We start from the raw sequence: 24,695 nt of genomic DNA on the forward strand, positions 1-24,695 counted from the left end.
CTCATATCAGAAACAGGCTATTACAAAAATAATTATTTTACTAATCATTCAAATCATTTAGTAATGCATATAGAGTAATAAACCATTTAGCAGCTTAAGGATTATTGTCAAAAAGTGTCATGGTCTACTCATTTTCTACTTAGACACCAATTTTGCATTAAATATATTACTAAAGTCTGTTTATAAAGAGATCACAGGCTGGTGACTTTCTAATAAAACAACCGGAAAAGGTAATTATAGACTTAACATGTGGCTAAGAAGAAATGTGACACTTTGTCATTGTATAATGCCTGGCATTAATGACTAATAACATTCCTTAACGATTAATAAAGCAATTAATTACCCTTCCTGAATAGTGCCTTATTAGTTACATGTATCAATAAACACGTTCAAAGAAATTGCTCAAGCCTCAAAACCTTTGAAGTGAAGTTTTATTTGAAAAAGATACCGACATGAGTAAAGTAAGCAACGTGGATTGTATAAATATCTGTGTAACCAAAATGAGCACACAGAGGCACTTTACTGCCTTCTGTCACCATGACTCACCAAACTATCCAGCTTTATGTCCAGCTGCAAACCTTCGATTATCACATGTTCTCATTTATCAGTTTATTTTAGTTGGTATCGTCGTATGTTCTAATCTAAAACAAATATGATTTAAAAAAAAAAAAGGATAAGACGTAATGTGGGTATAAAGATGAGTTAAAGCATCTTTAACAAAGGGTGAGGAACTGATGTCAATTCATTCGCAGGTCAACATAAATTAATGTAATTTTTGCTTATGAGCTGCCATGTGAACTCAGCAGGGGAAACATGCACGCTGAAGAAAGTCTGATGGTAAAGAGAGGAAAAAAAGATTCAGTCGTTCACACAACCTATCAGGAAATAACAGTGCTAAGAAATCAGAACAGCAATTTGACAATCAACGTATGGCATCCTTTCTGCAGTGCTTTGGCCCAAGAGACCCTCGTGGCAAAATCAACTCTGTTACAGCAGGTGAGAACAGTATTTATGTTACAGTGTTTCCTTGATGCTTGTTGTGATCGATACACAGTAAAGATAAACATAAGTATCGGTGTGTTTTCTCCCTAATAGAAACTACACCGACAGGATGGATAGTAAGTGCAACCCAATTTTTCAACCCCTTCTTTGGAAGTAGGAGCCGCTAGTCCCGGATGATTTGTTTAGAGCCCCGCATGTATTCAATCGAAACTTATTCGAGGGAAAAAAAATATGCAAAAGTGTAATGTAGACTATGACAATGCAACTACAAACACCGCCTTTGATTCAAACTTTGTACATTACACCAACCGTTGAATTTACACAGAATCACAACTTTCAGAATACATTCATTTTATCGTAAAATCACCACGGCAACATCGACAAATCTCTACGAAGAAATCCACCTCACTGCCCAGATTCAGCCACCAGGAAGAAATATATGTATGGGGTGATGAAGACCACAATCTGCACTCATCATCAGTAATTATTCTCATTATCAAAGCACGTCATCAGGTCAGAAAGAAATAAATACATATATAACAATATGATAACACTGAAGTCTGGTTGGTGGTGTCCCCACCCTCCCCCCCACCTCCTCTGGAGGGGTTAGACGCCCAGCTTGTTGGCGATGGTCATGAGCACTTTGAGGATGGGCATGAAGGCGGAGATCTCGCTGAAGTTGCTGCTGGTGACCACCTGGGTGTGGACCTCCAGACCCCGCTGGTAGTTCTGGCTCGCCACACAGCGGCTGATCTCGTGGAGCCCGTTCAGGATGTTGTGAGAGAGCTGAGAGGTCGCCGGGGAAACAACAGTACATGTTACTATGCGGTACCTGAAATCCAATTGTTTGGGGCCTTTTTTTGGATGAATTATTTAAATGATTATCAAAACTGTTAGCAAATCAGTGTTATATTTTGATAGCCTTGCAGTGAAGCTCACACTATTTGTGTTAGCACTTCTATGCTACGCTAGAAACTGAATGCATAGTGAATGTTTTCATGGTCTGCTTTAGTTTTTTTAATGATTGAAGCTGTGAATAAAGACCTACTTGAACAACTATGTTGTTCTTGAATTTTTTTGTCTTTGTCTCGATCACAGGGTGATGTGGTTGTTCACTTTTACACTCTGATCTGTTTGTTAGATTTTAGCTTCTATCTTTATCTTTTTTTTTGCTGCTAAATCAGTTTGAAACCCTGGATATATTCTCCACACGCCTTTTATAGACCTTTCTGTCTGCTTCTCTCTGAAATCGCTTTTTTGTTTTCCAAAGAATTGGATATTTGTCCGAGGGGGGCAGTTAGTGAGGGCTCCATGCTGGCTCTGACAGTTTGACAGAGTAGCAGCAGGGGGCGGGGCATAGCGAGCTCTTTGGTCTGGGTAGTTTTTCCACTTAACTGTTAACTTTAGCAGATTGCCAATTTATTTTCCTTGATAATAACCTTGTGCTCATGTAATCATTTCTTACCGACTGCTCTCGCAGCTTGTCATACAGGTATCCCAAACGTTTGCCTGCATCATCAAGTTTCCTTTTTGTTTGCTGAAAAAAAAGAAATACCTGTAGTCATTTTAAATCCAACAAAATCCCAACTTTCTCCAAGAATCAATCCAAGATGTATTGCTAAAGGCAAAATTTGGATGCAGCTGTACACACAAACACACACAGTGAGACTTACTGGGTCTCCCGCTGCGAGCTGGCAGCGCTGCACCAGGCTGTCAAAGGTGGATTTGAGGACCATGTGTTCAGCAGGGATTTCTTTCTGCTCCACCCTCTCTGCCGGCAGCTGCTGGAGAAGCTGAGGAAAAACACAAGGACACAAATACGAGGCGTTGACGGTGTTTGCAGAGTGATAAATCAGATAACAGCCTCTTGTCACACACCAACCTGAATGCTGGGCTCCTGGGGGGCTCCGGGGGGGACTTGGGCGTGGTCATGGGGTTGAGGGGCCTCCACGGGGAATCCCATCACAGGGGCAGTGATGGGGGTTGGTGGAGTATAGTTATCAGGGAGCTGAGAGCACACAAAGGTAAGATACATCCGGTCAGTGAGAAGAAACACTGAAATCAATACTTTGAGGAGGAGGTCTAACTCCACAACCATCTGACTAATGTTCAACTTTAGTTAGTTTGACTTTGTCTGTCTGGTTATTGGGCTTGAACAGGTAGCAGGTTTATCAGAGCTTGTTTGCTGAAAACATCCGCCCTCTGCTGCTGGAAATTAGGTTAATGAGAGCACAATCCTCTTTCTCTGAGGGTTTTTTCACTCTGCATGACCCCTTTCAAATTTCATCTAGTCATTAAATCCATTGTTATTAATCAAATGTTCATCAGTCCCGCTTTAGGAATGAACATCACATTATTGAACAGCTGTTGAATTATCTAACTTTGCCCATAACTACATATATCATGCCATGTAGATCAGTGATTCTCAACCAGTGGTACTTTTACCCCCAAGGATTATTCTGCTGTCAACAAAAGGGTAAGTAGGAAAATGGAAAAATAAATCAGGTTGCAAATGTGTTTCCTTCATTTATGGATGAAATGAAGCAAACACATTTGCAAGCATATTCTAAGAAAACACAGACTGGACAAAATTGAAATAAAAGACTATATTGATAGTGTTAAATACACACATACCTTCTTCTTTCTGGGTCCACCTCGTACTGCTGGTGGGTCATTCCAGCCTTCGTGGGGTCCTAAATCAGAAGACGAATGAGAATTTGAATATTGACCAGTGGCATTTTTTTTGCTCACACTCAAGCAATCAAAGATTGTCAGCACAAGACAACCTTTCTGAGGCAAGCTTAGTGTACATGGCAAAAACATGTCATTAAGCCTGCCTCTAGCAGCTTATGCGGAAACAACAGCAAATGTGGGCAAATGTTCAGGCAGCATCCTAATGATCAATCAACATAAAACAATATCCCAGAATAATAAAAAGCATCTCATAATTATCTCTTTGAGCTCAAACGTGTATCAATTGAAAATGTAAAAATGTCCAGACCGTTCATTTGCTAACTGCTCGACATCGGAGCTTTTTAAGCTAAAACTGTTAAAAACAGAATTTGACAAGTTCTCCATTAAACTAACAGAACAATTATTCTTCAAATCAAAACAAACGTCATTATGAAAATGAACAGAAAGCTGGAAAACCCCTATCCCATCAGATCCGAAAGCCCGCAGCCGTTAACACCATACCTGAACAACCGGGGGCAAAAACCATCAAATATGAAACTAGAAATAAATAATTCAGAACCAGAAAAGATCGGCGCACACCCTTACAAGATTAGACTTATTCTTTTTAACTGGAAGCCAAATAAAGCCCCATCATTTTGACGGTGTAAGTTTTCTGCCTAAAGAAAAACTCTGTTATAAAGTTAATAAAGGCCCTGTAAACTACGTTTTGACCTGGAGTCCTTTTATAGACTTTAAGCTGACATCCTTACAAAAAAAATTAAGTCACTACATTTCCCTCAAGCATATAGATGCACAAGCAAACACCACCAAAAATACACTGAGTGACCAGAAAAATAAAAGAAACCCTGTATAATGAAGTTCAATGTAATAAAAAAGTGTGTTTTTGTGTTGCACAGGTATTTCTCTGGTCACTCAAGTGTATATTTCGATGCACTCTTATTCCATATGCAACCCTAACATTGTCACCTTGATATTCAGACTGGGAATTCAGCCAGGGAAAGAATCCTGCAAGTCAAATGAGGTGGACAACTGAATATGATTCAATAACCACCGGCAACAGATTCCTGCTAACATCTGTTACACGTCTACTAGCATGAGATCTACCTGTAGGAGGAGGAGCAACAGGTGGGGCGGAGAAGGGCTTTACAGCTGGAGCTCCCGGGCCTCCCTGTGGGTACCCTGATCCGAGAGGGACATAGGGACCAGATGCCATGGGGGGTGCCGGCCCCTGGTTGTGGTGGCCCCCTGGGTACATGGGAACTGGGGCTCCGGGTTGGGAGCTGGGTGGCATGGGGCCTGTGGGTGAAGAGGTCGACGGCATGAAGCTCGTCGGTGGCAGCCCGGGGCTGGTCATGGAGTGCAGGACTCCAGGGGTCGATGACGGAGGTCGTAGTGGAGGTCCTGATAAGTTAGCAGCTGGCATGGAAGGACCTGGAGGAGGGAAGCCTGAGGGCCCCCCGATGGGCATCGGCTGAGGCTGGAATGGCTGATGAGGAAGGAAACCTGGGAAGGGAAAAGTGCCATTTAGTTTAACAATAAAGCTAGGAGGCAAGTCTGTCTGTCCTTCACACATCTCCAGAACCGCTCAGCCGATCTACTTCACATTAACGGGCGTATTGCTGAGGAACCATGGGAGTGCTTTTGTCGAATTAGGAGAAATTTAGTCACGTTCAATAGTAAACTTTGAATAAACAAGAGAACATCGCTCTGTAGCAGAGGGGGCGGAGCTTCAGGGCTCTGCAGAGTAAGACAAAGCATGTCGTCTGCAGCGGGCAGACCGCAGAACTGGAAGCAGAATCGAACCGCTGTGTATTTCCCAAGTGTAATACTTTATACTAACTTCAAACACTGCTAACGTTAGCACGAGCAAAATACCTTCGCTGCATTCACATTTTTACTTCAAGTGAAAGAGAGGCCTTATCAGAACAATGAACTAAATTTACTGAGCACGGTTCAAGGGGGGAGTTTTCGATTCTAAAAAAAAAAAAAAAAAAAAATCTCCCTAAAATAGAAAACAACATCAAACCTGGAGCCGGAGCAGGATGTTGAGGGTAGGAGGGCCTCATGGAAGGGCGGGTCGCATTGGGCGGCAGTACGTGAGAGTAAGGCGGCAGACCGGGCCCCGTGTTGGTTGGAGCTTGTGGGGTGAAAATCGACGGCATAGGAGGCTGCTGTTGGGCAGCCTGGGAAGGAGCAGAGGGCTGGTACTGACTCTAAAGAAGGGGGAAAAAATTCAAACATCAATAAGTACATAGGAAATATAATCTTGCAAATGATATGATTTAATGCTTTTGATTGCTAATTAATGAATACCATAATTTGTGCTTTTGGTGTAGGAGCCGGAGCAGCAGGAGCGGGCTTGGCTGTGTCCACATTGGCTCTGTTGATGGCGTTTGTAGGGTGCTGTTGAACGGCAGCCTCTTCCTGAGCGTGGAACAGTCTGTCTTTCAGCATTGTGATCCCAGACTGGAAAGACAAAGTTGTGTCAAATCAAAAGGGTTTTTAAAAGGTATTAGAAATGTGTTTGCTGCCATGCCTCTTACTTGGTCTGAGTTCTCAGGCAGGTAGGTCATGGCAATGGCCAGACTGCCCTCTGCAGCCAGTATGCCGGCGTAGCAGGTGAGCTTCTCGGCCAGGATGGGGCTCTGGATCTCAACCTCACTGTTGCGGAGGCGTTCGATGGACTTACGCAGCATCATTACTTTTTCAACCAGATCCTGAAAAAACACACAGAGACAAAAAAATAAAGATAAATAAAGCCTTGTCACTGTGATGCTACATCCTTCAGGGCTCTTACATTTCAGCTACAATGGTTCACTGTATGTGCAGCCCATAACATATTCTTAAAAGACCTTCTCAAACTTTGCGAATTAGCAAAAGCAACCATTCCTAATTTATTACGCAACAGTGGGATCCTTCTGGCAGGATGTCTTTGCAAAGTGCAATAATTATATCAGTTTATCCTCAGTTGATATATCCACTATATTACCAATTAGTGAATTCATCTAAATAACTCATTTTACTTGACTATTAAACAACTTTATTGTCAATAAGTGTATTTCCCAACTCCATGAACAAAAGATTAAAAAGAAAAAAGTTAAAATATTGATGTCGACGCACTTTTAATGCTTTGTGCAACAGTGTAGTTAAAACAGTATTTTGTTCATGCAAAACAGAGACAAAAGATTGTACCTCTAGACCAAGAGGGGAGGAGCAGTCTCTGTGCAAGGCCCAGCACTCCACTAGCTTCTCAATGTTCCCAGAGCAGATGTAGCACAGACAGGCCTGCAGGCAGCGCTTCTCTGTTCTCTCATGCTCCAACCGGCCTCCCAGGGTATCTACCGAGAAGAATTGCAGAATTAAACAACGTGAAGGACAGAGTTAAGGCTAACATTAGAGCCAGGACGCTGTGTACCAATAACAAAATGCTATTCAGCAAGTAAAGCAAGTATTCATGAAACGGTACAGTTTGCCTGGAAGCAAGGCAAGCTGCAGCATGACCAATTTAATGCCACTCTTGTGAGGAACTCACCACACAGACGAGCAAAGTCTTCAGGGTGAGCGTAAGTCAGCAGAGCAGCGAGAGCCTCCTTCCAGTTGTCTAACTCGCAGCTTTGCACTATGTCTCTCCAGTTCTGGGTCACCACTGATGATATGAGCTACAGTTGAGACGGACAAAATTAAGTTAAATGTTCTTCCTGTGAATGCACAAATTGAAAGAGAATGAATCAAACATACTCTTACCATTGAAATGCTGTTCTTTTGATTGCTTAGGTATTTTTGCTGCGTTTTCTTGAGCAGCTCCTCTCCTCCACTGATAGACAAGAGGATGGCTTCAGCGTATCGACCCTCGTTAAGACACAAATCCACAGCTCCCTCAAAGTTACCAACCAGCAGCGCCTGGCTTATCAAACCATCGGTGTCTTCAAAAGAACGACAGGATCATTCACCATTAACACAGAAGTTGCAGTTACATTTCGAATCATGACAACAAATGACAAAATATATAAATAAAGATAACATTTGTTACAATAACATCATTAATTGTGTGTGCAGATGAGGGATTTACCACATGACACAGGGATCTGGAAATTGGAGTTTTCCTTTGGAGTCTGACTAAAGAAGTCTGCCGGTGAAACAGAACCAGAAGTTCTGGCATCACCTAGAGCAGCTGCCACATCGGACCTCTGGAAATACAACAAAGGATGTTTTACAGTAAACACGGTGCTGCTAACTTGGTATGCAAATAAATAAAGACATTTGAATTTAAACATTTTGTGTGCAAATTTGCCGACCTCGGTGGAGAGCCGCTGCATCTTTTCTGCCAGATCTTTGGCATCCACTCCATGTCCATTGTGCTGAAAACTCTTCCCCAGGCACTTTGAAATCTGAATAAACATATATAGTTTTAGAGCTAACAGGATATGAATCACGGTAACATGCCTATATGTGACAGATATCAGCTAATGGCTACTTTTATAAATCAGAGGGCAGAATACCTTTTTCTCAAGTTCATCTTTGCTGAAACCCAAAAGTCTGAGGAATTTCACGCGGGCTTCATCCTCAAAGTTCACCTGTTAACAGAGAAAGTGAGTTAATTCAAAATAAAAATGATACTTCACTGACTCTGTCAATGTCAAGAGGAGGTGAGGGCCCACCAGAAGGAACTTCCATATGTCCTGCTCAGCGTCTGACTTGGCGCTTTGAATCTTGGCCTGGCAGTAGCTGTTGAAGGAGCCCGACTGCAGCGCTGCCTGCAGCTCCCTGGAGCGCTGGAGGAACTCTGTCTCCGTGGTAACCTGGCTCACAAACACTTGTCTGGGGACAGGCTGGGGGCTTTGCACTGGAAGCGGCTTGGGATTCTCAAAAGTTATCAGCTTTCCACCGAACTGGGGAAAGAAAGAAAAATACCACAACACCAGATCAGTCATAAAGACCTTTTCCATAAACATGCTTATAAAACATTTTAATGTTAAACTTACAGCAAAGGAAGCGCCCACAGGCCTGCGCACCCACTTGGGTGGCTTCTTCAGAGGGGAAACTATGGTGTCCTGCACTGCAGGCTGATGAACTTGCAGGGGGGGGAGCACCTGCCCTGTACCAAAGGGATCCATTGAATCAAATGAAGAGGATATCTGTTAAATAAAATGTTTAAAGTTAAAAACAAGCACAACTCTTTGGGGTAGAGCTGAAGTCGATTGACAGAAAATTCATCAGCAACTATTTTGAGAATTAATCAAGCAAAATGTTCAAATTTGACTGATTTAAGCTTCTTAAATCTAAACATCTGCTGCTCTAGGCTTAGTCGTCTTTGATTGCAAACTGAGAGTCTTTGAGTTTTGGACTGTAAAACTAAATATTTTTTAAAGACCAAACAATGATGATTAATCCAAGATCGATGAAGAAAACTGTCGTTATTTGCAGCCATAGTTTAGGTAACTGAATCTGATTTTCATTAGTCACTGTCAATCCTTTCACACCTGCGCCATCTTGTGGACAAACAAGGCACATACACACATAGCCTTTGGGATTAAATACATTACATTAAGAACAGCAACTACCTTATCAGCAGTGCTTTGCTGCTGAGTCTTCAAGCTTCCTCCCATAACAGAGTAGACAGTAATTCTGCCATCAAATGAAGCAGCTGAAAGGAGGGCTGGATTCCTGGGGCACCACTGGACGTCAAAACACCACTGGTTCGTTGTTGGAAGCTCATAGATGACCTAAAATGTACAAAATGACACAAGAAGATTCCACATCATCGTCACTAAGTTACAATAATGCTGCATGGTAATTCAGGCATAACAGAGAAGTAACAGTTAATGGTTTGTACCTCTCCAGTGTTTGGATTCCAGCAGAGGATCCTGTTGTCTTTAGCACTACTCAGTAGGAGCTCAGAGTCAGCCTGGCTCCAGGATATGGACAGAATCCCCCTGTAAGGAAAGAACAAACATAAGTATACACAGTATATTCTGCAACATGACAAGAAACCTGAAATGAGCACAAACTGTTCAAGCCTCACCTTGTGTGGTTCTCAAAGACTTTAAGGGGTGAAGTGGCAAAACGGAGGTCCCACATCTGGATGACTGGCATTCTGTCATCTTCAGAGGCCAACACCAACTGAGTGGCCACATCAGGGTGCCAGAGCATTCCTGAGCAGTGCATCTGAAATCACACAACAGATGAGATTTCGGGTGATAAGAGGCTTTTCTACAGGGTGGAAATATTTATTTTAATTTTGTCTAACCAGAAACGTCTGGGAAGATTAAAAATATTCTCAAAATAAAGGCTGCCCCCTTAATATTAATGATTTAACCATGAGTTGAGAAAACTGAGGTTTTAATTAAATAGATGACCAAAAACACTGATTCTTACAGGTTAAATCTGAGACTTGACATGAAAGCTGTAATAGGAGTTAAGTGTGGGGAGGCTGCTACCTAAGAGCACTGGACTGTCCTGAAAGTGTTCACAAGGTGTTGATAAAATAGTTCTCATTTTCAGAAGTAAAGGTGTATTGAGAAAACTTCAGTAATAATGCCCTGTATCTATCTAAACAAACGATTGATATTTCATTTTCAATTATATAAGTACCTATAATACTATATGCTGTATATACTCATTCATTTTTATGTGCTATGTGATATTAATCCAAACACAAGTTAGAGGGTATGGCTTAGTTATGACCATGGACAGCCAGTCTGTTCGCCTTTGTTTTTTTGTAATTTCACTGGCCAACGGTCCGACTCTACATCGCTTGCGGTGTATGTGTATGAACAGACAGAGCTCTACAATAACTGCTTTACAAATGTTTTATCTTCTGAAAATGTTGTAGCCAATGAGCCTTATTGATTCATGAAAGATAAACTTGCAGGTTTTTTTGGCAAAAGATAACTTAGGACTTAATGTAATTTGTATTAAAGCCACAAACCCTGTTGCTGTGGTCACTGATCTTGATGATGGGCTCGTTCTTTCTCAGATCCCACACGACTGCTTTCCCACTGGGGTTGGCAGAGGCCAGGATGTGCTGAACCTGCCTGTTCCAGGATATGACACTGATGTCTTCAGCTGGCTGAAAAAACGAGACAAAGGCTGTTACTGTCAAAACAAACCTGACTGAGTCTGAGACAAACAGATATTCAAATTATATGATATATGCAAAATAGTTTTCATGAAATTGATGAATGGCTTGCTGGGAACATGTCCATGTGACAGGGCATCATTAACCCCACTGTCTAAGGAAAAGATATACAACACGAAACATGAACAACATGAAATGGATAGCAAAAACTAAACTTTCTTGTGGCTTTAAGTATTAACTCACATACATGAAACTACAAAGGTGAAGAAACAAAAGGGAAGCTGCCAGTTGTGGTTTCTATTTAGTGCTTTGACTCACAACAGTAAATTAGGGCAGGATCAACACAAGAAGTCAACTCATACAGTCATGTGTAAACTTCACCAAACTCATGATATCTCAATCACACGCCCACCTGCGTCTTCGTTCCTGGTGTCATTGGACTGTTAAAGTTGTTCAGATCCCAGATATATATCTCTGAATCATTTGCTCCTGAAGCGAGGAGATTACTCTGGGAGAGGAAAAATAGAGAACGGTTAACAACGTGTATAGCAGCACCAGGAAAGTCTAGTCCTTCTGTGTAAACTGTCTCTTAGACATTTACCTGAAAAGGGTTGAAATCCAGTGCTCGGATGGGTCCTGTGTGTTTGTCAGACTGCCCCACTACTGCCTCTGCACCGGAGTTCATTATGACCTCTGGGTTATATACAGTTAATGTGCCATTTTCACTGCCACCAACCAGTCTCCCTCCAGTACCGTCTGCTCCCATTCCAAAATTCACCCATACGATACTGTGCAACCTTTGGAATATGAAAAGTACAGTGAGTTACAAATGGCAAAACTCTGAACTGAAATGCACTTGGTGTTTAAGTAAGAAGTCCTCTGCATACTACTTTAAAAGCTATCTTTAACAGTCTAACACTTTGCCTTTATAGCCAAAATAACACACAATGTATAAAAAAAAAAAAAAGAATGGGAAAATTATATCATGGATTTATTGATTTAATTTGGAATGAGCAATGAATTATTAAAGTGAACACTAGATCTACTTTTAAAAGATTGAGAGTAACAATACAGATTTATGGCTTTTGAGTCAACATAATTATTCAAAGTCAAATTTTCACATTTACAAAACATCAGCTACATAAGAAAGAGAAAGAGATTTTCTCCAACGCAAACTTTAAAGAATTTTTAATAACATGCCGATCTGAAAGTTTAAGTGTGCGTTTTATCTCTTGTTGATATAAGACACCCCCTAAAAATGTTTTGAGCTATCAGTATAGGAAATTAAAACCGATAACTACCAGAATACTTGAACTTCCAAATGTATACAGGCCCTACTTCTGTGACAGTTAATATATATGTGGCTAGTGGTAAAACTGAGATAGTAAAGCAGTAAGCAAAGTATTGTATCAAAGAAATACGCCACATCACTTCTCTACAGTAGCGGATATGTACAGATGTAGTATCTTGTATCTTATATGTGTACCACCTCCATAATGTACCTGTTTGAGGTGGGTAACGACCCTCTGAGCTGCATGTCCAGAGATGGATCTGAGAAATCCACCTCAAAGATCTCCAGGGCGGCTGTGGTGTTGAAAGAGGCATCGAGCTGCTGTGCTGATGTTCCTAAGGCCAGGTGGATGGGGTGGTGCTCGGCTGGACTCCACGCCTGGTGGGCAGTCCTCTGGATCTCCTTCAGCCTCATAGTCCTCAACAAGTTTCAGGTCCAGGACAGACGAACGGACTCCACTAGATCAAAGATAATACACACATATCTGTTTAACATTTGTTGTGGAGTAACAATACACTTAAGTACATGACACACCTGCCCTCCTACCTTACCTACAAGGTGGCACACTGCCTGTACAGCCAACTCCTATTGGTGTTACAATGTGTTTAATATACCCACAGTATAGCTCAACTACATCCCAGTGAATACAAAGTAGTGTAGGTAAGATAGTCCCCAAGACACTTAGAAATGGATTCAATGTAAACTAACCTGACATGTATGGCTAGTTAGCAAGCTAATGTTAGCATTTCGCAACTGCGGCTTCAAACACTGCAGGCAGAATATCTGATTGCGTTTAAATGGATTTGGATTTGTTAATTGATTATGCATGCCACTACATAACAAGTCCTATGAGCTAACACGTTAATAATAAGTCTAGCAACGTCAGCTCCAGTGCATAACCGGAACAGATGCTGCTTCTAGCTAGCATCCAATGCTACAGCCACCACCCTTGCTTTCATATTTCAACAGATTTACATTTATCAGACACAGTTAAAGCACAGCAAAGATTAAAGATAAAGCATAAGACTTTGAGAGTAACTCACATAAACTGTCTTTATCGCAGCCTGACTGTCAAAACCGGAGAGCTAGCTACTTCTCAGCAGAGCTAGCAGCTTAGCCGCAGGCGGATTTCGCTCAAAGTACTTTGCCGTGTTGTCACCGAGCTACGGTAGCCGAGACGGACATTTCTCATTTGGTACCTTAGGTAACCCCCAATGTCACCGTTGACCCAAGAAAAAACGCGTTTTGTAAATTGTATGTAGCTTATGTTCTTCTTTGTTACTTGTCAGTGGAAATTCAATCCTTTAAGTTGTGAACTATTTGGTAGGTTGAAATACACAAATCAACAGCACCACACTGAGGAAGGTAAGTTAATTGTCTTTATTGTTGAGGGAAATATATATATACACAAGTAGAGTCAGATTGTAGGCATTATATTTTATAGTTTTTGACTTCCTCTGGTTGTTTTTCTGGATCTCCTCCTTTCTCCAAGTACAGGTTGTTATAGGGATACTGCTTCGGTGCCTGGAAGAGAGTCATATGCTTTTATTAATAAGTGCATGTTATTAAATAGAGAACACAGTCGAAATCATCTTATCTACAGGTGTTACACTACTAAAAAGAAACAACATAAAATACTCAAAAAGTGCTAATCATATACTTAAATATTTTTACATAACATTACAAAAGTCTTGCTTACATTGATTAAAGTATTCACAAGTTTAAGGAAGTAATTTCAAAACTGATGATAGAGGCAGCCAGGAATGAATGAATAAAGTGAACTGGGTCATTCATTTAAATTCATATAAACAAGTTACCAGTTGGAAAATAATATACTGTGCATTATGGCTCTCATGGATTGACAATTGTAAAGCTGAGTGACACCTTAAAGGAACTTCACATGTAAAAAAACAACAACAACACGCTTTTCCTGTTTATTCTGACCCACAGTCCTCTGCACAGTGTATATATGAGCAAGAGGGTCAAATCAAGGTGCAATGTTATGAAAACAGTAATAACCAACTGAATGCATTAGGCATGCAACAGTACATACTTTTTAAGAGCAGCTGCAGTATGTACAAAAAGTAGAAAGAAAAAGTATGCGATTTGGCACGCTAGGTTCATTACTTAGGTGGACAACTTGTTATTTTGCTGTCTTTTTAAAGTTGTCCTGGGTGTTTATTTCAAAGTAAGTGGATTTATCCAACACCAGGGGCGATTAGGCAATATAAAGAAGTGAAAAACAAATAATAAATAACACCAGAGTAGTGAGTTACAGTAAAGAATCTTATCGCTTTGAAAACTATGGTTAATTGATCAGGTCATTTCACGTCCCTTTAAAATAGAATGTAGCACCAAGAAATAAACCCAAGCATTGTTCTGTACTTACAACAGGTTGATAAGCTGGAAATTTCTCCCCAACATAGAACATAAACAGCATGAACCCGATGAAACCAAACAGCTGTTTGCACATTGTGGACCAATCCACAGGGCTGGGAGATGTATCCACACGGTTCCTGATGAACATGTCAAAATTCCAATGCATCTAAAAAAATATACAGAGGACAAACAATGATTAATGGGAATTCTCATACTGTGTTGTTGACACTGGATTAACTACTATATGTTGTTATCTCAGTGAATTTACGATTGTACAGAGGCACTGCCTTGAGTTAGGTCTGTACAGTTAACTGATCTAAATACTGTCTAAATATCTAAAAGCAATTGTGCCTATAAAGAGGATGGATAAACTGTGCACTTAAGAAATATGTTTTTTATGTTGTCATCTATACAAATGTCAAAAACTAAAGCTACAATGGTGTTTCCACACATTTGAGACAAAATGATAAATGAAATGATAAATAAAATCTTCAGAAATTACAAAATATTATTTGTGTGGTGTCACTTTAGTGCAGTAGCAATATAAATACAAATTACATTAAACATTATTGATAGGGATATCTTAAAATGTTCCTTGCTTTTTTCCAACAATTGGAACCAAGATGTGTACCGAGTGGGACATTGTTTCCCAATTACAAAAAACATATATTTGGCCTTTCTGGGGCTCATTTTACACTAGCAATTTAAGAGCCCTGATTACATGCAGATAGCGTATAGTGGCAGCGTCAGGCTTCACTTGTGGCTGTCACTTAATAATTGCAATAAAATTTGTTACAAGGCCCTGGAATGCTCATTCATGGGTCACAAGTGTGGTGTTAGTTTTGATAAGCAAAACATAGCAGAATGAGCAATGATTTTATGTTGAAAGTCAAATTTGGTGGAACAATGCAATTTCTTGGTACTTGTAGCCTGATATGTACACCAATGCTGATATATATCGATGATAAGCTCTAGCCAATATATGGGTTGCACATGTGCACCTGATATCACAGCAAGTCATCATTATCTTACCGGCTCTCCCCAGTTCCTCCTCAGGTCAGGGTGGTCCCACTGGTACCAGGGGTCTCTCTCATGCTGAGATCTCTCTGGTAGGTTTGGATAATCACCAAAGCTACAAAAACACAAAGATGGCTAGTTAGTTAAACATGACATGTAGTGCATCTACCGCAGCTCGTCTGGTGTTCAATCGCCCCAAGTTCTCCCACACAACTTCCCTTCTCCGTTCTCTACACTGGCTCCCTGTAAGAGCTCGCATCCAGTTTAAGACTCTGGTGCTAGCCTACAGGGCAGTGAAAGGAACAGCTCCTTCCTATCTCCAGGCCATGCACTTATTGTATTCGTATTAGTTTGATGCACTTATTGTATTCGTATTAGTTTGTTTCTGTACTTTTGCTCTGGTTTATGCTTTTAGATGATTGTTTAAGAAAGGAGATGCACTTATGACTTCTGGTGACTAGTAGTTCTCTTGAATACCTATGTTGAATACACTTATTGTAAGTCGCTTTGGATAAAAGCGTCTGCTAAATGACTGTAATGTAATGTAATGTAGGCTGTGGCGTAGTGGAGAGCAAGGTAGTTCTCCAATCAGAGGGTCGGTGGTTCGATACCCGGCTTCGGCAGTCGATGTGTCCTTGGGCAAGACACTTAACCCCGAAGGCTTGCCATCGGTGTGGACTGGATGTTGCATGAATGTTAGTTAGAGTCTGATGGTGGCACCTTGCATGGTAGCCCTGTCATCAGTGTGTGAATGGGTGAATGATATGTAATATACTACTGATTGTAAGTCGCTTTGGATAAAAGCATCTGCTAAATGACTGTAATGTAATGTAATGTAATGTAGTGAATGTATTACTGGTGATCCACGCAGTGTTGATGTACCAGGGAAGCACAACAATACATGAGCTGGACATTACTTTTTACAACTGCAGAGAGACCCAGGGGCGGTTAAAGCCACTCAGAATAAGGCAAGACACTTAACCCCAAGTTGCTCCCAAAGGCTTGCCGTCGGTGTGGACTGGATGTTGCATGAATGTTAGTTAGAGTCTGATGGTGGCACCTTGCATGGTAGCCCTGTCATCAATGTGTGAATGGGTGAATGATATGTAATATACTACTGATTGTAAGTCGCTTTGGATAAAAGCGTCTGCTAAATGACTGCAATGTAATGTTATGTAACGGCTTACCCCTCGCCCTTGTCGGGATATGGTTCATAGTCATCCACCCTCATGTTGTACTTCTTTGCAGCTGCAGCTTTCTCCTCGGGGGTCGTCGGGCATGGACCAGGAAGACCCCCCTTTGACACACCAGAGGCTGAAACACACACAATGACATTGTTTTAAAAGGATGCATTTTGATATACAAGAAGAAATGAAATAAGAATGAAGAAATATAAACGTTATTCTGTCCACCTTCACCCCGTTAAACTGTGTTAGGAGCTTCACACTCATTCAAAGTAGCTGCGTGGCTAACGTTAGCATGTCAAGGTTACGTTCATTCAAGGCTTTAAACTTTAAACTCTGACTAGTATCTAAAGAGAAATTGATCAGATTGTATGTGAGAAAGCTATAACATTACTGACCTGCTCTACATCCCGACAAAAGGGCTGAAAAGCCAGGAGCTTTTCCTTTAGAGAGAGCCTGGGCCCACCGTCGGAAACCAACTCCAGCCATGTTTACTGTCTGCTGCCGTCCCGCAGACGAGGAACTGCGCATGCGCAAGATTGGAAGTAAGGGTCGCCGTAAGGGACAAACCGCACTAAACATATAAAGTGACAAATGTAACTGCTGAGTGAGCAAAAAAGCAATAATGTGAGAGACAAAAAAAGCGAACTAGGAAATGTCTTTTATTGTGTTTTTATTCATTTTTATTTAATTTTATTCATTTTTATTCATTTTTATTCATTTTTATTCATAATTTGAGTAGCAGACACCATCACATAAGAGCAAAATGTGATGGTGACATGCAGTTCAACCAGTAGCTGAAGGGAACTTGTCCTCAGAGTGAATGCACTGAAGCCCCCGAGGCCTGTTCCACTTCCCATCAGATCCAGCTCAGGTGCACGCGTGCATTTACTGGGGGATCGTCACTCTGCCACAGGTTACAAATTGAAGTAAATCCGTCAGACAAGATCTGCTATGTCCTTCTCCACATTCTCAATGGGGCAATGAAGTTCATACCTGCAGTAAAGGGAAACCGTTAGAGCCACTATTATGTCTGACCTAATGAAGGGCTGATTGGGTTTCTAACTTGCGGTCTACAATGTATTACTTCACCTTTTGAAGGGCATGCCATCTGCTGTAATCAGGAACTTCTCAAAATTCCACCGAATGTCATTGACATTGATTGTGGACCAGTAGAATTTCTTCATATCTCCAATAACAGGATTCACAAATGGCAACGATTCCTGTGACAGTACAAATATACTCTATAACTAAAAAAAAATCATTACCAATCGTATACATTCACATCATTTGTAAAAAAAACAACAACACTACCTTTAGATAGGTGAAAAGAGGCTCTTCATTTAATCCATTCACCTCAACCTTCCCAAAGACAGGAAACTTTGGCACAAACCCACCACCTGGTCTCACATACTTAAGAAGGTTGAGGGTTTCATGGTTCATCTCTGAAAAGATATAAGTTCAATATTTTATTACTAATGTATTTTCAACATATGCCTCAGAAAAACCTGTGTGTATTCACAACTTCTAAATAACGTTGCATATGTTTACCACATAGCAGGCGCATGTACCAATTATGTAAAAACCTCCATTACAAGTAAAAGTGCAGCATTCAAAATCCTCCTTCAAAGAAGTATCAGCAGCAAAATGTATCTAAAGCACCAAAAGTAAAAGTACTCTTTCAGCAGAATAACACATTCCTCTCTTTATATACAGTTGGGTAGTTTATTTCAGTGGTTCTTAGGTGCCGGGCCCTTCCACAGGGTCACACAATAAATCTGAGGGGTCATAAGATGATAAATGGGTTAAGAGGAAATCACTCTTTGACATCTGAAATGTGACAATGGGACCCAACCGTACACTGCTTTTTTGTAAGGGGTCACAAGCCAATGTGTTTTGAAATCAGCATGGTCATCTTTAAAAATGTATTGCATTTTATAAAATAGTTTTTTTCAATGTACAATCTAGTAAAATAAAGCTGAAAATGAAATGAAGTCAAGTAAAAGGTATAACATTTTTCACTCTGAAATGTAGCAGATGAAGTATAAAATAGCATGAATTATAAATCCTTTAATGTACACGTACCTCGAAATTCTTCTTAAGTACAGTACTTGAGTAAATCTACACAGTTACTTATGTGGAGTACAGTATTCCTCCGGCACACCAGGTAAATAGTATGTTATCTCTGTCACATTTCAAAAGCATCAGTGTACCCACCAGGTGACTGGAGGCCAAATTGGTTGCTTGGGAATCCTAGGACAGTGAAGTTGAGGTCGCCGAACATTTCCATCAGTGCATTCAGTCGGTGGTACTGAGGGAACAGGATACAAAATCAGATGGCTTTAATAAAAAATGACCGCACAGGATATGTGTTATGAGATAATGTGATCTGACTGCAATCAATCAGGGCTCTTTGTAGAATATTACCTCCTCTATTGTTGACCCTCAGAAGGTGGCAACGTTGATGATGAGAAGCACTTTACCCCTGTAGTTACAGAGCGGAACCGACTGTCCATCCAGGGTCTCAACAGAGAAATCATAGATTGATTTATACGCCATGCTTGTACTTTGGCTTGTATATGGGATTGTAGTCAGTCAAGAGTGAGTATTCACTCGGCTATCCTGTTGGCTCATCTCATTCACTGAATAATAACTCATGGGTCAGCAGTTGTTCAGCATGACTGACTTCATTGTTCTCCTGGGCAGAGGTGAGCTGGCAGGATGGTCATTTGTTCATCACACGTGTTCCAGGGAAACAGGCTGCTAATGTGGTGACAGCTAATTGGCATTGGGAAATTAAAGAATCTAAATAAACATATATATGGGTCATGCTCATTTTGGTTGAATCCTTTCCTCTTTAAGACTCACACTTTCAGAAATAAGTTTAACATTAAGAATAACATTCAAGAATTATTACACTGATTTTCTATTTTTGTTTTGTTTGTGACAACAGCTGTATAACTTTGAGATTGACTGTATTTTTTGTTCCATAGTCTGAAATCACAGTATAAAGTTACTGCACAGAACAATAGGCACAGTATTTTGAACAGAAAAATATTTACTAGTATATTCATAACAATAACATAACATCTTTGTAACTAGTTAATTTTTGATTAATGCACAGCTTATATTGTTTTTATATTGTAAATAAAAGGAGTTTTTAAATATCAAAATGAAATCAGCAAATACTGGAAACTGCATGTTTATAGGGGTATATCAAGTATCAATAAAACATTTCAGTTATTTTATAATCTTAAAGCAAATATGTAAATTGCTTTATCATGATCATTGACGTAAACCCGGAAAATTGCATATGATGCGTTCAATTTACTCGTAAAACGCGAAAGTCCGTGATTATATTAGACCCAAGTCACCTAAACACCACTTCTCTGTCATTTAAGAAGCATAGTTTTGATCGTAAACGAAAACAAATGTACTTTCTAAAAATGTGGTGGTAGGGTTGCTGTTGTTTTATGGTTAAAAAGGCCAGGGGGGGCCATAATTGGGCAACTTTGTGGTTTACAAATAGATTAAATAGGGATATAAGCATACAAGGCAGCGATAAGAGAATACATTTGTGAGTTCATCTATTTTATCATGAATTCTTGGCTTTATTCTTCCCTTAATGCCAAATTTTGCAGAGTTTATTACATTTTTGGAAAATTAATGTGCCATTCCGATCTTGAATGGAAGTCTCCTGATGGTCCCTGAATGCAGCATTGGGTTTGGGTTCCACCTTAAGCGCTTGCAAGATGCTAAAAGAAAACACGTTATTTTGGCACCTATGTGAAGAAAAACACGTCCTTAAAAACTCAGTATAGCAAAAGTTAAGTCAGAATGGACGAAGAGGACAAGATGCGAACGTAAGTGCCTTTTAAAACGGGAGTTTTGTGGCCCCGGCAGGCTAGCTCCTCGGCTAACAGATGTAGCAACAACAGCCTGGAGGATGTAGCTGGTTATTGTTACACATGTTCATGTATGAACCACTATCTTGAATTACACATTACTGTGACAAGCCTGATATGGAATCATTTTTGCCATATAATATTAAACATATCATCTTTATATTCTTTTTTTTCATAAGACATGTAGTGTTTCTGATTGTTTTGAGCTTTGCATGCAGGGTCAAAGTTCATCAGCCAAACAAGGTTGCATTTCTCTCAGCAGATGCCATCTTCTGGACTTGCCCTGGGAGGATGTCCTGGTTCCACATATTTTATGCCATTTGCCTCTGCAGCACCTTGTCAGCATGCAGAGGGTGAGCAAGCAGTTCCACAGCCTCATCCAGGTGTATCTAGCCAACTGCAGGACTTTTGATCTGTCCTCGGTAAGTCCTGATAAGCGAGAGTTTGAATACTGTGTAAATATATGTAGAGATGTACGGTGATTGAAGTCTGCTGTCTGCTCTGTTGTCATATTTACAGATCGGACAATCCATTTCCAAGGAGGCGTTTTGCTCCATGTTGAAGGACAACAAAGTTCTCCACAGCCTGTCTCTCCAGAGCTGTTCGGACTGGGTGACCGACAAGGAGCTGCTGCCAGTGATCGGCCAGAACCAGCACCTGCAGAGAGTGGACATGAGCGGGTGTGCTTGGCTCACACGCCACTCCCTGGTGGCGGTGTCCTTGAGCTGCATGCACCTCCAGCGCCTCGGCCTGGCGCACTGCGAGTGGGTGGACAGTCTGTCCTTGCGCAGCCTGGCCGACCACTGCGGGGGGCTGCAGTCGATCGACCTCACCGCCTGCCGCCAGCTCAAGGACGACGCCATCTGCTACCTATCCAAGAAGTGTTTGAAGTTGAGGTCTCTATCTCTGGCAGTCAACGCTAACATCACTGACGAGTCGGTGGAAGAGGTGGCCAAGAACTGCAGGGGCCTGGAGCAGCTGGACCTGACCGGTTGCCTGCGGGTCAGGAACCAGTCCATCAGGTATATCATATCTTATTTTCAAGTGTAATCCAGCTAAGTTTGTGCCACCCCTGCCCACACTTTTACATGCACCACCTCGCTTGTGCACCCATCCATAAGATTATCTGCATGCTGTGCTCACAGGACTCTTGCAGAGTACTGCCCGAAGCTGCAGTCCCTGAAGGTGAATCACTGCCACAATGTGACAGAGTCGAGTCTGGATCCTCTACGCAAGCGCAATGTAGTGATAGATGTTGAGCCACCTTTACAGAGGGCTCTGGTGCTTCTTCAGGACGTGCTGGGTTTTGCTCCCTTTATCAATCTGCAGATATAGCCAAAAGGCTATCTATCACAACAATGCACACAGGTAGGCAACAAGAACAGTATATATTAGCTTCTGACATGTTTATATCAAAATTCAACCCAGATGAGTTAAGTCTATTTGCAGCAAATAAAGGTTGTGTCAATTATTTGTAATCTACAATTTATTTACTTTTTTACAGGTGTCCTCATCAAAGCAGTCACTCTCGGCTGCATCACATGTGCATGTGAGTTGCTCTAAGAAACATCAAAACAATCCAAGAAGAACTGGATGTTTTACACTCAAGTTTAAGAATAATGTGGGCAAAAAAACTGTGGTTAAAGATGAAAATATCGTTTACGTCTGAAAATGACTGAAGAAAGCCATTTACTTTTAATAAGTGTTGCCTCATGTCTGAAAGATGTCACTGCACTATTAGTTAATCATTAAGTGTTGTAATAATGTGGCTTTTTTTAGAAAATAAGTTCCAACTAAAGTAGAGTCAATTGTTTTGTTGTCTTTTATAACAAAGTAAATGCTTTACTTTGTGTATGGGACATTTTAAGAAAACATCGATCTTATGTTTCATTTAGAAACATTAAAAATAATGTTTGAGTTTAATTAAACATTTTATTTTGCATGTATGTCCCAGTTTAAAGGATTCATTCACTCAAATCATGTAAAAAAACTTGTTCTCACTTTTGGTTTTATGTTTCCAGGATTTAATAATCGTCACTCGTGAGTCCTTCATACAATGAAGATGAATGCAATTTTGTTCGTGGTGCTGACTATTTGTCTTCCAGAAACAGAGTCCTGGTTCCTCAGAATTATCCACCGTCCTTATGATCTACAGTTTTTAATTGCTTTCAAATAAAAACTGTTAACCAGCTCTGTTGATCACAGTCACACCAAAACTATCTGCATGGCTAGAAGCCACCAGAGATTAGTGGGGAAATGTTTACACATTTACTTGTGACTTTGGTGAAGCTATCACTTCATTGATATTGTTAATAAATGCCATCTTGTATAGCGTAGTATTTGTTTGAAATAGGAATTTATTATGACCCTTGACATGAATAAATTGCAAAATACCATCAAAAATGATTGTTGTCATTTTTCCTCTTTATAAATCTGCTGCGATTTAACATTAGGATGCACAATCACACTTTTTGTCTCCTAAAGCCGATTCCAGTACTTACATTTATCTGAAAGTACCCATCTGATACCAGCACTCTCTTTTTTTTCCAAGTTTGACATTTTAAAATTGTTTTTATTTAAGTAACATAAGGCCAGAGATTTCTGTAGTGCAAAAAAAAAAAATCAACCCACATTACTGAATTAACTAATAGCAAAAGACACTGAATTTTATAAAGACATTGAAGAAGACATTTTATTTAATCTGGATTGGTGGATGTCACTTTATCCCCAAAAGTTTTAAATATGGAGCTTGAAGACAAAAAAAAAAAATCTTTTCAAATACATGTAACATGGTTTTTGTCAAATAATATAGCAAAGTACAAATTTCCTTTTATATTTGACAAATTTGATATATAAAAATATTCAAAATAATGACCCAGGCCTCCTGTTTATTTCAGTTTCTTAATCAATGAAAACGAGAATAATTTGTAACCAAATCTGTAACCTGGCGTGAATAACAGGATTTATTTTAGTTTCCTACACATCCCTTGATTGTTAAGCTTAAGATGATACTGTCAAAGCATTGCAGTGGTTAAAGTGGTTGAAGTTAAAGACAGGGTTTGTCTCTTCAATGCACAGCTGTTTTGTGACTCAAACTGACACAAGGTGGCAGCAATGAGTCAGGATATGTGTTTGTTCTAATTCTGTTGTTTGAGAGGCTGCATGACGTCCATTCAGGAACAGTGATAGTCTACAAATGTTAGATATTTCAGGTCACAGTGTCAAGTGTATATAAAAAAGGCCCGGAAGCTTTTCTCTAAAATGTAATCTAATGTCTGACTGCTTAGGCAGATTGTGAAAATAAACAGCTTTATGATGTTAACACTTGATGCAGTGAATGCACAATAAGAGTTAATGCTTACCCTTGTTGCGATGTGTTTTAAAATCCCTCTTACAGTTTCCTCTGGTGGTCCGATTGGCAGACTATATTGTAACTTGCCTCTGTGACAACACAACAGGTCTATTTTCCACTTGATGGCTCGGTTTAGCCCATCTGCTGCGTGCTGTCCACAAAGCTGAATGTGCACCAACAGAGAGTTGTGTTTGGGGGGCTTCAGGGATCGACCAGCATCCTTCTGTTAGCTGTGCTGATCATCATATTGTACCGCTGCGCCTCCGAGGAGACATCATCTCATTAGTTGTAAGGTAAATCTTGAAATTTGAATTCGTAAAGCAACTCCGCTGCATATCATGCAATAGAAACCCATATTTTACTTACTTACCAATACAAAATGTAGCACATTTAAAGAAAGAATTAAAGAGTGAAGAGTTTGGTTAAGATGACTTTTCCTCCTCAAAATAACAAATAATGCTCGAAAGATATTGATTTTTTATCACAATATGAGGAGGGGGAATACAGATCTACTGTAAGACACTCACTGAAATAGAAATCTAACTTATCTTATCTGTATAATAGTTAGTATAAATAACATTTTCAGTGGTCCAACAGTGGCTCGGCCTTGTTGCTGCTCAGCAGTCAGCGGGTTAAAAACGTTTCAGACCACATTCATCATGTAGGACCTCAATTAGCATTGATCTGCAGAGGGGGGAAAGAAACATAGCTGCGTTATTATATACCATGGAGCAATTTCTGTTCCAGTGATTGAGTGTATGAGGGGATTTCTCAAACATAACCGGCCTAACAT

General features: G+C 40.3%; 4 protein-coding genes across 5 annotated transcripts; 1 reads left to right on the plus strand and 3 right to left on the minus strand.

Moving 5' to 3' along the window:
• Positions 1-414: 414 nt before the first annotated feature.
• sec31b (SEC31 homolog B, COPII coat complex component) lies at positions 415-13,219 on the minus strand. Its single transcript, XM_054598513.1, has 25 exons — positions 13,109-13,219; positions 12,277-12,523; positions 11,376-11,571; positions 11,187-11,282; positions 10,625-10,765; positions 9,719-9,861; positions 9,530-9,629; positions 9,258-9,419; positions 8,679-8,831; positions 8,355-8,585; positions 8,196-8,270; positions 7,992-8,084; positions 7,766-7,883; positions 7,441-7,619; positions 7,229-7,355; positions 6,889-7,034; positions 6,240-6,413; positions 6,010-6,162; positions 5,723-5,909; positions 4,801-5,199; positions 3,637-3,695; positions 2,885-3,010; positions 2,676-2,795; positions 2,468-2,539; positions 415-1,788 (listed from the first exon to the last, which is right to left on the minus strand). Exons 2-25 carry the CDS (start codon positions 12,477-12,479, stop codon positions 1,609-1,611), a joined length of 3,633 nt encoding a protein of 1,210 aa, XP_054454488.1. The 5' UTR covers positions 12,480-12,523; positions 13,109-13,219; the 3' UTR covers positions 415-1,608.
• A 211-nt stretch (positions 13,220-13,430) lies between these two features.
• Positions 13,431-17,176, minus strand: ndufb8 (NADH:ubiquinone oxidoreductase subunit B8). The gene is made up of 5 exons (XM_054598944.1): positions 17,044-17,176; positions 16,649-16,775; positions 15,477-15,576; positions 14,455-14,610; positions 13,431-13,589 (listed from the first exon to the last, which is right to left on the minus strand). The coding sequence occupies exons 1-5, from the start codon at positions 17,174-17,176 to the stop codon at positions 13,497-13,499; spliced, it is 609 nt and encodes a 202-aa protein (XP_054454919.1). The 3' UTR covers positions 13,431-13,496.
• Positions 17,177-17,583: 407 nt separating this feature from the next.
• On the minus strand, positions 17,584-19,204 carry gpx9 (glutathione peroxidase 9). Its single transcript, XM_054599212.1, has 5 exons — positions 19,073-19,204; positions 18,863-18,956; positions 17,960-18,090; positions 17,738-17,868; positions 17,584-17,641 (listed from the first exon to the last, which is right to left on the minus strand). The coding sequence occupies exons 1-5, from the start codon at positions 19,202-19,204 to the stop codon at positions 17,584-17,586; spliced, it is 546 nt and encodes a 181-aa protein (XP_054455187.1).
• A 1,153-nt stretch (positions 19,205-20,357) lies between these two features.
• Positions 20,358-22,941, plus strand: fbxl15 (F-box and leucine-rich repeat protein 15). 2 transcript variants are annotated; one of them, XM_054599232.1, is made up of 5 exons: positions 20,358-20,508; positions 20,813-20,972; positions 21,070-21,572; positions 21,696-21,918; positions 22,055-22,941. In XM_054599232.1, the coding sequence occupies exons 1-4, from the start codon at positions 20,483-20,485 to the stop codon at positions 21,883-21,885; spliced, it is 879 nt and encodes a 292-aa protein (XP_054455207.1). In that variant the 5' UTR covers positions 20,358-20,482; the 3' UTR covers positions 21,886-21,918; positions 22,055-22,941. The 2 variants fall into 2 exon arrangements, with proteins under 2 accessions (XP_054455207.1, XP_054455206.1); XM_054599231.1 differs by lacking the exon at positions 20,358-20,508 and having other exon boundaries at positions 20,763-20,972.
• The last annotated feature ends 1,754 nt before the right edge of the window (positions 22,942-24,695 follow it).

The sequence above is a fragment of the Anoplopoma fimbria genome, chromosome 5 (assembly GCF_027596085.1).
Source record: "Anoplopoma fimbria isolate UVic2021 breed Golden Eagle Sablefish chromosome 5, Afim_UVic_2022, whole genome shotgun sequence".
NCBI lineage: Eukaryota > Metazoa > Chordata > Actinopteri > Perciformes > Anoplopomatidae > Anoplopoma > Anoplopoma fimbria.

What these genes read in the sequence shown, in the direction of transcription:
- sec31b (XM_054598513.1), bottom strand. Translation starts at nt 12,479, where the DNA reads ATGAGGCTGAAGGAGATCCAGAGGACTGCCCACCAGGCGTGGAGTCCA. An exon ending in ACATATGGAAGTTCCTTCTG is followed by an intron (nt 8,271 to 8,354) that starts GTGGGCCCTCAC and finishes CTCTGTTAACAG; the next exon opens with GTGAACTTTGAGGATGAAGC. An exon ending in CCTCCCCTCTTGGTCTAGAG is followed by an intron (nt 6,414 to 6,888) that starts GTACAATCTTTT and finishes GTGTTTTTTCAG; the next exon opens with GATCTGGTTGAAAAAGTAAT.
- ndufb8 (XM_054598944.1), bottom strand. Translation starts at nt 17,176, where the DNA reads ATGCGCAGTTCCTCGTCTGCGGGACGGCAGCAGACAGTAAACATGGCT. An exon ending in TATCCCGACAAGGGCGAGGG is followed by an intron (nt 15,577 to 16,648) that starts GTAAGCCGTTAC and finishes GTGTTTTTGTAG; the next exon opens with CTTTGGTGATTATCCAAACC. An exon ending in TTCCAGCTTATCAACCTGTT is followed by an intron (nt 13,590 to 14,454) that starts GTAAGTACAGAA and finishes ACTCTCTTCCAG; the next exon opens with GCACCGAAGCAGTATCCCTA.
- fbxl15 (XM_054599231.1), top strand. Translation starts at nt 20,763, where the DNA reads ATGCAGGGTCAAAGTTCATCAGCCAAACAAGGTTGCATTTCTCTCAGC. An exon ending in GGACTTTTGATCTGTCCTCG is followed by an intron (nt 20,973 to 21,069) that starts GTAAGTCCTGAT and finishes TCATATTTACAG; the next exon opens with ATCGGACAATCCATTTCCAA. An exon ending in GTCAGGAACCAGTCCATCAG is followed by an intron (nt 21,573 to 21,695) that starts GTATATCATATC and finishes CTGTGCTCACAG; the next exon opens with GACTCTTGCAGAGTACTGCC.